The sequence below is a fragment of the Panulirus ornatus genome, chromosome 24, assembly GCF_036320965.1.
Source record: "Panulirus ornatus isolate Po-2019 chromosome 24, ASM3632096v1, whole genome shotgun sequence".
NCBI lineage: Eukaryota > Metazoa > Arthropoda > Malacostraca > Decapoda > Palinuridae > Panulirus > Panulirus ornatus.
In genome coordinates, this window is record NC_092247.1 from 14,382,228 (window position 1) to 14,393,223 (window position 10,996).

Consider the following 10,996-nt stretch of genomic DNA (forward strand, 5'->3'; position numbering starts at 1 on the left):
ACCCGCTACACCGACCACAGGCACAACGGACGGGTCGCTACACCCGCTACACCGTCCACAGGCACAACGGACGGGTCGCTACACCCGCTAAACCGTCCACAGGCACAACGGACGGGTCGCTACACCCGCTACACCGTCCACAGGATCAACGGACGGGTAGTTACACCCGCTACACCGTCCACAGGCACAACGGACGGGTCGCTACACCCGCTACACTGTCCACACGATCAACGGACGGGTCGCTACACCCGCTACACCGTCCACACGATCAACGGACGGGTAGTTACACCCGCTACGGTCGCTACACCCGCTACACCGTCCACAGGATGTGATACACAACACAACATGTGGTCAGATTAACAATGTTAAAATATCTGCTTCATTTCAATATCATTATGCGTTTACACAGTGGAAATACACGCACCGTTGTTCTGTACCGTGTGTTCACACACAAGCTATTTGTGGCCTCCCTCTTGCTTCATAGACACACACACACACACACACACACACACACACACACACATGTATATGTATATACATGTGTATGGGGGTGGGTTGGGCCATTTCTTTCGTCTGTTTCCTTGCGCTACCTCGCTAACGCGGGAGACAGCGACAAAGCAAAATGAATAAATAAATATATATATACATATACATATTCATTGCTTATTCTATCATACTGAATCGTTGTTTCCCGTGTCAGCGAGGCAGCGCCAGGAAACAGACGAAGTATGGCCCATCCAATCATACACACACACACACACACACACACACACACACACACACACACACACTATATATATACATATATATATATATATATATATATATATATATATATATATATATATATATATATACATACATAAACGCCCATGCACGCACATATACGTAGATATACATATACATAGACATATTAAACATATACATATATACACATGTACATATTCATACTTCTTTGCCTTCATCCATTCCTGTCGCTACCTCACCACACAGGAAATAACGTCCCTACCACCCACTTCAGCAAGGTAGCGCCAGGAAAACAGACAAAAAAGGCCACATTCGTTTACATTCAGTCTCCAGCTGTCATGTCATGTCATGTCACCGAAACCACAGCTCCCTACCCACATCCAGGCCCCACAGACCTTTCCATGATTAACCCCCAAAAGCTTCACATTCCCTGGTTCAGTCCATTGACGGCACGTCGACCCCGGTATACCACACGTTCCAATTCACTCTATTCCTTACACGCCTCTCACCCTCTTGTATTTATGTGTATATTCCCATGAGTCTACGGGGAAGTGAAACACAATGGTAAGTGCCCAAGTGCACTTTCGTGTAATAATCACATACAGATATAGATAGAGTCATAGAGAGAGAGAGAGAGAGAGAGAGAGAGAGAGAGAGAGAGAGAGAGAGAGAGAGAGAGAGAGAGAGAGAGAGAGAGAGTGACAAATGGTCCTCTGTTACTACCGTGTCTCCATCTATTCATCTTCACGTTTATCTATCTATCTACCTATCTATCTGTCTATTAATCAACCTACCTATCTATCTACCTACCTACCTACCTACCTACCTACCTACCTATCTATCTATCTATCTATCAATATACCCACCTACCTATCTACCTACCTATCTATCTATCTATCTATCTATCTATCTATCTACCAGGAGAGTAAGACCCCAGCCTCATCGCAGACCATCATGTCTTGTATTACCATCTGGTCCGTCCCATGTACACGTCTTACACCAGTTATCGTCACAGTCTACCCATACCCTCGCCCCACTCCTCCTCCACCCACATCACACAGCCTGGCAGCCCTGCTCCCCTCGTGCCACGCACCCCGCTCCATGCTGCCTACACAGCTACATTCACCTCCGCGACTCTCCACGTTCTCTACAGATGTAAGACCATACTGTGGTACTGTCGCCCTACTCTACGTACTTCAACTCTCCATGGCTCCTGACTATCCCAACTCTCCATGACCCCCTGGTGACGTGCCCCAACTCTCCATGACCCCCTGGTGACGTGCCCTAACTCTCCATGACCCCCTGGTGATTATCCCAACTCTCCATGACCCCTGGTGACGTGCTCCAACTCTCCATAACCCCCTGGTGATTATCCCAACTCTCCATGACCCCCTGGTGACGTGCCCCAACTCTCCATGACCCCCTGGTGACTATCCCAACTCTCCATGACCCCTGGTGACGTGCCCCAACTCTCCATGACCCTTTGGTGACTATGCTAACTCTCCATGACCCCCTAGTGACGTGCCCTAACTCTCCATGACCCCCTGGTGACTATCCCAACTCTCCATGACCCCCTGGTGACGTGCCCTAACTCTCCATGACCCCCTGGTGACTATCCCAACTCTCCATGACCCCCTGGTGACGTGCCCTAACTCTCCATGACCCCCTGGTGACTATCCCAACTCTCCATGACCCCCTGGTGACGTGCCCTAACTCTCCATGACCCCCTGGTGACTATCCCAACTCTCCATGACCCCCTGGTGACGTGCCCTAACTCTCCATGACCCCTGATGACTCTCCCTAACCCTTCAACACTACTGGTGACGCTTCCTAACTCTCCATGAGCCCTGGTGACTCTCCCCAGCCCTCTATGACCCCCTGACGCATCTCCCTAGGCCTCCATTACTCACTGTGACGCTCCCCAGCCCTCAATTACTCTAGTCACGCTCCCATTGCCCCTATTTCTCCTGGTGACGCTTCCCAGCCCTTCATGAGCCCTGGTGACGCTCCCCAGGGATCTAGTACCCCTAGTGACGCTCCTAAACTACAAGAGCCCTAGTGACGCTCCCCAGGGATCTAGTACCCCTAGTGACGCTCCTAAACTCTCTACATGAGCCCTGGTGACGCTCCCCAAGGATCTAGTACCCCTAGTGACGCTCCTAAACTCTCTACATGAGCCCTGGTGACGCTCCTAAACTCTCTACATGAGCCCTGGTGACGCTCCCCGAGCCCCCTCCATCTCTCCTGGCGACGCTTCCATTTCAACATAAACCCTGGTCACATACCCCAGCCCTGGATGACTCCTAAGGGCCAACCCGGGCCTATATGACCCTTGGTGACGTATCCCAGCCCTACATAACTCTGGGGACCACCCCAGCCCTACATGACCCTTGGTGACGTATCCCAGCCCTACATGACTCTGGGGACCACCCTAGCTCTATATGACCCTTGGTGACGTGTCCCAGCCCTACATAACTCTGTGGACCACCCTAACTCTATATGACCCTTGGTGACGTGTCCCAGCCCTACAAGACCCTGAGGGAACCACCCCAGCCCTACATGACCCCCGAGAGGACCACCCCAGCCCTACATGACCCCTGGAGAGATCACCCCAGCCCTACATGACCCCTGGAGTGACCACCCCAGCCCTACATGACCCCCAAGAGGACCACCCCAGCCCTACATGACCCCTGGAGGATCACCTAAGCCCTATATGGCCCCTGGGAGACGCACAGCAGCCCTACATGACCCCTGGAGGATCACCTAAGCCCTATATGGCCCCTGGGAGACGCACAGCAGCCCTACATGACCTCATGAGTAGACCACTCCAGCCCTACATAACCCCCAAGAGGACCACCGCAGCCCTACATGACCCCTGGAGAGATCACCCCAACCTTACATGACCCTTGGAGTGACCACCCAGCCCTATATAACCCCTGAGGGAGGAGCAGCAAGAGTCAACACTAACCTCCAGCTTCTTCTTAACTCGTCCTCTCTTCTTCTCGTAGCGACCGCCTTCCATCGTGTTGGCGCGGCGACGCGTCGACTTGCCGGGCTTGGCGTCCGGGTTGAGCACCCACCACGACGACTTGCCCGTGCCCTCGTTCTGCACGCGCATGAACCGGTTGTGGAGCGACAGGTTGTGCCGGATGGAGTTCTGTGTGGGCGGGGGAGAGAGGAGGAGATACACATCAGTAATAGGCGAAGGTTTGGCCACTCGGCCCTCTCTCCTCACCCAATAATGCATAGTGATTATATATATATATATATATATATATATATATATATATATATATATATATATATATATATATATATATATATATATCTTTTCTTTCAAACTATTCGCCATTTCCCGCATTAGCGAGGTAGCGTTAAGAACAGAGGAGTGGGCCTTTGAGTGAATACCCTCACCTGGCCCAATTCTCTGTTCCTTCTTTTGGAAAATATATATATATATATATATATATATATATATATATATATATATATATATATATATATATATATATATACACACACACATATATATATGAATGAATAAAGGCAGACAGTATGAATTATGTACATGTATATATATGTATATGTCTGTGTGTGTGTGTATATATATGTATAGGTTGAGATGTATAGGTATCTATGTGTGTGGACGTGTATGTATATACATGTATATGTGGGTGGGTTGGGCCCTTCTTTAGTCTGTTTCCTTGCGCTACCTCGCTAACGCGGCAGACAGCGACAAAGTATAATAAATATATATATATATATATATATACATATATATATATATATATATATATATATATATATATATGCTGATAACCTCAATGAAAAATGAAACACGAGAGTCCAAAGCGCTTTTGCATATTTTCAAACACACACACACATAGGAATATCACCTATATATATATATATATATATATATATATATATATATATATATATATATATATCATGTAAACACGCTTTTCAATAGCGAAACAATGACACAAACAGTAGACATCAGTAACTATAGAAATTGTCAAGAATCAGTCCAATTAAAAGTCTAATTAAGGACATATCATGGTCAACGGTAACTGGTTTATTTACAGGAACAGTAACTATTTACGTATGTATAGTAAAAAAGAAAAAACAACGTATTGAAATACCCATTTGTTTACAAACCAAAGCTTCATCAACACAGAGGCAAGACTGGGAGCCACGAGTCTTTCTCTATATACAACACACCAGAGCAGACGAGATCTTTGGTTACAACTTCTACATCGGAGTGGACCACGAGCGTGGCTAAACTCTAGCATTTCATAATGTCATAGAAATGTCGTGAAACCTCAATCTCTTAACTGGTCCTTCACCCCTGGGGAGGCTGTGGCTCTTCACCCCTGGGGAGGCTCTGGCTCCTCACCCCTGGGGAGGCTGTGGCTCCTCACCCCTGGTGAGGCTAAGGCTCCTCACCCCTGGGGAGGCTGTGGCTCCTCACCCCTGGGGAGGCTGTAGCCCCTCACCCCTGAGGAGGCTGTGGCTCTTCACTCCTTGGGAGGCTGTGGCCTTTCACCCCTGGGGAGGCTGTGGCCCTTCACCCCTGGGGAGGCTGTGGCCCTTCACCCCTGGGGAGGCTGTGGCCCTTCACCCCTGGGGAGGCTGTGGCTCCTCACCCCTGGGGAGGCTGTGGCTCTTCACTCCTGGGGAGGCTGTAGCCCCTCACCACCTGGGGAGGCTGTGGCCTTTCACCCCTGGGGAGGCTATAGCCCCTCACCCCTGGGGAGGGCAAGGCTCCTCACCCACCCCAGACGTCAACCAGCCCAGAGCAGCAACTAACTCACTGCTAACACAGCTGTTCAGCTGCCGTGTTGTCATTCACACACACTATTGTTTCGCACACACTATTGAGGAAATGATAAAAACTACATATTTCTTATATATGTACTAATCTGTAACTTCATACTACAAGATACATACCTACATTACATACAGTGCTTAGGCGTACAGTAACAAGCGAAATACAATTTCAGTATTTCTTACATCTCTTTCATGTATCTTCCCTGATGATGTGATCATTACACGAAAGTGCACTTGGGAACTTATCGTGTTTTATTTCTCCAAGGATTAGAAGGAGGGCAAGGAATAGAGTGAATTGGAGCGATGTGGTATACAGGGGTTGACGTGCTGTCAGTGGATTGAATCAAGGCATGTGAAGCGTCTGGGGTAAACCATGGAAAGCTGTGTAGGTATGTATATTTGCGTGTGTGGATGTATGTACATGTGTATGGGGGGGGGGTTGGGCCATTTCTTTCGTCTGTTTCCTTGCGCTACCTCGCAAACGCGGGAGACAGCGACAAAGTATAAAAAAAAAAAAAAAAATATATATATATATATGTATATATATATATATATATATATATATATATATATATATATATATATATATATATATATATATATATATATATACATATATATATATATATATATATATATATATATATATATATATATATATATATATATATATATATTTTTTTTTTTTTTTTTCATACTATTCGCCATTCCCCGTGTTAGCCAGGTAGCGTTAAAAACAGAGGACTGAGCCTTTGAGGGAAATCCTCACTTAGCCCTCTTCTCTGTTCCTTCTTTTGGAAAATTGAAAATGAGAGGGGAGGATTTCCAGCCTCCCGCTCCCTCCCCCTTTAGTCGCCTTCTACGACACGCAGGGAATACGTGGGAATTACTCTTTCTCCCCTATCCCCAGGGATATATATATATATATATATATATATATATATATATATATATATATATATATATATATATATATATATATAGATAGATAGATACTGACTTCAATAACATATATACCATCCCTCATATTCCTCACATGTAACCGGGTCTTCGAGGTGATGCTCATAATAACACGCATGTCTGACCTGAGATTTACGTGAGGCTTATCATCAACAAAGTAATTCAGTAAATAATACTTTACTCGAAATTTTATTCCCAGCGTCCGTGACTCTACCAATGTGACCCAGGGATCCGTGCGTGCGGGAGAGGAGGGTGTGTGTACGTAATTGTGGCTGACGCAGGGGGCCGTCCGTACGTCTGGGGGAGGTGAGGCGGAGAGGGTGTGTGTGTGTGTGTGTGTGTGTGTGTGTGTGTGTGTGTGTGTGTGTGTGTGTGTGTGTGTGTGTGTGTGTACGTTACTGTTGGGGGGAGGGGTTGTTGTAAACAGAGGCGAGCGGCGCCTTGAAAGCCACAACAGAACCGTTATTACCCAAGACATTAATGAGGTGGAAGGCGTCCTCATTATGATACCTAATTGAGGCCCAATTACCCGGTAATTCTTGACTTGCCTTTCTTAACACATTGATAACAAAGGTGTGGTCTGGGATGCTCGCTAAATCTCGGACTTTGCGTCATAAACCTCAGTCATCCTCGGCCATTACGATCGACTTAATGAGCGGAGGGGTTCGCGCGGCGGACGCAAGTTATACGAACAACCTGGACAGACGACGAGTCAATATGTCGTAAGTATGCTGGTTATACGCGAGGTTATATACTGGTTAGATCCATCTCTCAGAGATGTGTGTGTGTGTGTGTTGTTCAACACTCCCCTGTGCGAAAACATCTTGGCCCTTCCTTGATAAACATCGAATCTGGTTAAACCCACTACAGTAATGTATGAGACAAGGAGAGGGTATATTTCCCCTCTTCCCTCCCCTTGTTTAAGTCATGGGGGAGGAGGTGGGGTTGGTTGAGGGGGTTCTGGAGAGAAACACAGTCCAGGTCAGGGGGTCAGGTCAAAGGCCAGGCCCTCGCGCACATGACCAACCCCACACCCTCCCTTTCCCAGTACCAACTTTTCCTCTTTCATAACACATCAAAGTCGTCACACTTTACTTGCACCTGTCACATATCAGCGCTCGAACACCTTGCATATACGTACACGTCACCATCATACAACACAAGTTACCACTGTCACACCTTGTTACACGTGTGACACAACAGAGCCAATGCAACTAGCAGTGTTTCCCGTTGCACCGGCAACACATCAGAGTCAATAACTCTACGTCAAAAGGAAAATATTAATGTTGTAAGTCGTTAGAATTAACGTCATCTGCGATAGCTGGGTACGTCAGCCTCCCCCTTGACGCAACCCACACCAAAACCGAAAGGCATCCGCTTCAACAAGCAGAGGTGTACCTCGTCCATCTACACGCTCGACGGAGTTTGATGAAGACCAGATCAATTCATCATGATTCTCTCTCTCTCTCTCTCTCTCTCTCTCTCTCTCTCTCTCTCTCTCTCTCTCTCTCTCTCTCTCGTCCACGTCTCAACCTGTACCCTACCCTTTATGGTCCTTTTATGCTAACCGTGGTCTTGCTTGTTTTTCCTCCATCTTAAAAAGATATTGTTTTCATCAATCTGTAGGAGGTGGCTGCTTGCATTGCCTCCTCCCCTGGTTGAGGGGGTCACGCCACACACGACAAACCACACAGGTACGTACCACACCAGCCAGCGTCGCTGACCGCAGGCTCGGCCTCATTCGCCTTCAGTTTCTTTCCTTCCACGTCCAGATCGTAGCTAGCCTCTCGACAGCCTCATATTTCCCCTTGAATCCTATATACTCTGTCGAGATCGAGGTGTATCATCATCATCAATGGCAGAACTAATTACAATTGCTACGACATGAGTGTAAGCACCAGCGCTCGCGTTCGGCCCCACGTCGTATGCGATGGAGAAGAAGAGGAGGGAGGAAGGAACATTGGAATAAGGTATACATAAGACATCTTCCCACTTTAAAAGTACACTAGCGGAAATACACTGGCCCCTCCCCCCTGGGGGATGGACAGTAACCCATACACCAGGAAGGGGAGGGAACTGGCTTCCCCTGGGGGGAGTAGACTTACACATACACCTGGGGAAGCGGTGGTAAGGGGGCAAATGGCCCCTCCTTGGTGAGGTAGGAGTTACCCATGTTCTTCCTCCACACCCATGACTGACACCTCCCTCCTTCCCCCCTGAGGTGAGAAGTCTCACCCATAACCCCCTGGGGTGGGTGGCGGATGGGGGAGGAGGAGGGCGAACACGTCAGGCCACCTCGGATCACATGAGCAATCCAAAACTGAAGAGTCACGGCGGCGCTCCCCCTGGACGACGTACAATGGCGAGACCACAAAAGTGAGGGAAGTGGACGACTCACAATGAGAGGTCGGGGCTGCCCCTGCCCCAGACGCCGCTCGCCCACCGTTATGCACGACGCCCGCCCACTGGCCCTCCCGCCCACTGGTCCTCCCGCCCACTGGTCCTCCCGCCCGCCCCGCCCCAACACCCACACAACCCTCCTCTCTCTCTAGCCCCCGATGATGGAAGACCCAGCGCGATTGGTCGGCTAATGAGCGCCGAATGGTTGTTGCAGAAGTTTGCGAGCGGGATGAGGGCTCGCCATCATACACGGGGTCGGTCTCCGAGGCTCGCCATCATACTCGGGGTCGGTCTCCGGGGCTCGCCATCATACACGGGGTCGGTCTCCTAGGCTCGCCATCATACACGGGGTCGGTCTCCGAGGCTCGCCATTATATACACGGGGTCGGTCTCCGGGGCTCGCCTTTATACACACGGGGTCGGTCTCCGAGGCTCTCCATCATACACGGGGTCGGTCTCCGGGGCTCGCCATCATACACGGGGTCGGTCTCCGGGGCTCGCCATCATACACGGAGTCGGTCTCCGGGGCTCGCCATTATACACACGGGGCCGGTCTCCCGGGCTCGCCATGATACACGGGGTCGGTCTCCGGGGCTCGCCATCATACACGGGGTCGGCCTCCCAGGCTCGCCATCATACACGGGGTCGGTCTCCCAGGCTCGCCATTATACACACGGGGTCGGTCTCCGGGGCTCGCCATCATACACACGGAGTCGGTCTCCGGGGCTCGCCATTATACACACGGGGTCGGTCTCCGAGGCTCGCCATCATACACATGGAGTCGGTCTCCGGGGCTCGCCATCATACACGGGGGGTCGGTCTCCGGGGCTCGCCATTATACACACGGGGTCGGTCTCCGGGGCTCGCCATTATACACACGGGGTCGGTCTCCGAGGCTCGCCATCATACACACGGGGTCGGTCTCCGGGGCTCGCCATCATACACGGGGGGTCGGTCTCCGAGGCTCGCCATTATACACACGGGGTCGGTCTCCGAGGCTCTCCATCATACACGGGGTCGGTCTCCGGGGCTCGCCATCATACACGGGGTCGGTCTCCGGGGCTCGCCATCATACACGGGGTCGGTCTCCGGGGCTCGCCATCATACATGGGGTCGGTCTCCGGGGCTCGCCATCATACACACGGGGTCGGTCTCCGGGGCTCGCCATCATACACACGGGGTCGGTCTCCGGGGCTCGCCATCATACACGGAGTCGGTGTCCAGGGCTCGCCATTATACACACGGGGTCGGTTTCCGGGGCTCGCCATCATACACGGGGTCGGTCTCCGGGGCTCGCCATCATACACACGGGGTCGGTCTCCGAGGCTCGCCATTATACACACGGAGTCGGTCTCCGGGGCTCGCCATCATACACAGGGTCGGTCTCCGGGGCTCGCCATCATACACGGGGGGTCGGTCTCCCAGGCTCGCCATCATACACACGGGGTCGGTCTCCGAGGCTCGCCATTATACACGGTCTCCGTCTCCGGGGCTCGCCATCATACACGGGGTCGGTCTCCGGGGTTCGCCATCACACACGGGGGGTCGGTCTCCGGGGCTCGCCATTACACACACGGGGTCGGTCTCTGTGACACGGCCTTTTGTATATGTATCCGGCAGACGGTCCAGAATAGCTACTTTATCTCCGTTAATTCTCGGGTACACATTAAGAGCCGTTCGCCCAAGCCCAAGATTACTGTCTTGAATTGGGATAATCCCAAAATAATTGTGGGCACTGGTAGGTAACGTGTGTGTGTGTGGGGGTGTGTGGGGTGTGTGGGGTGTGGGATGATCCCGGAGGACGGGGGAGAGGAATACTGCTACCATCACATCCCTGTGGCCAAGATCACAACACTGAGGTGAGGGGAGGAAGAGGAAGAGGAGGAGGAGGAGGAGGAGGAGGAGGAGGAGGAGGAGGAGGAGAAGGAAGAAGAAGAAGAAGAAGAAGAAGAAGAAGAAGAAGAAGAAGAAGAGGAGGAGGAGGAGGAGGAGGAGGAGGAAGAAGAAGGAAGAGGAGGAGGAGGGAGGAAGGAAGGAGGAGGAGGAAGAGGAGGGA

General features: G+C 50.6%; 1 protein-coding gene across 1 annotated transcript in view; it reads right to left on the bottom strand.

Annotated features, from left to right (window-relative positions):
• Nucleotides 1-3,901, bottom strand: part of LOC139757118 (uncharacterized) — a 257,712-nt gene extending 253,811 nt beyond the window's left edge. Inside the window, exon 1 of the mRNA XM_071677215.1 lies at nucleotides 3,716-3,901. Within this exon, the coding sequence (XP_071533316.1) occupies nucleotides 3,716-3,865 (150 nt within the window). The 5' untranslated portion in view covers nucleotides 3,866-3,901. The remainder of the gene's footprint in view (nucleotides 1-3,715) is intronic.
• Between the last annotated feature and the right edge of the window lie 7,095 nt (nucleotides 3,902-10,996).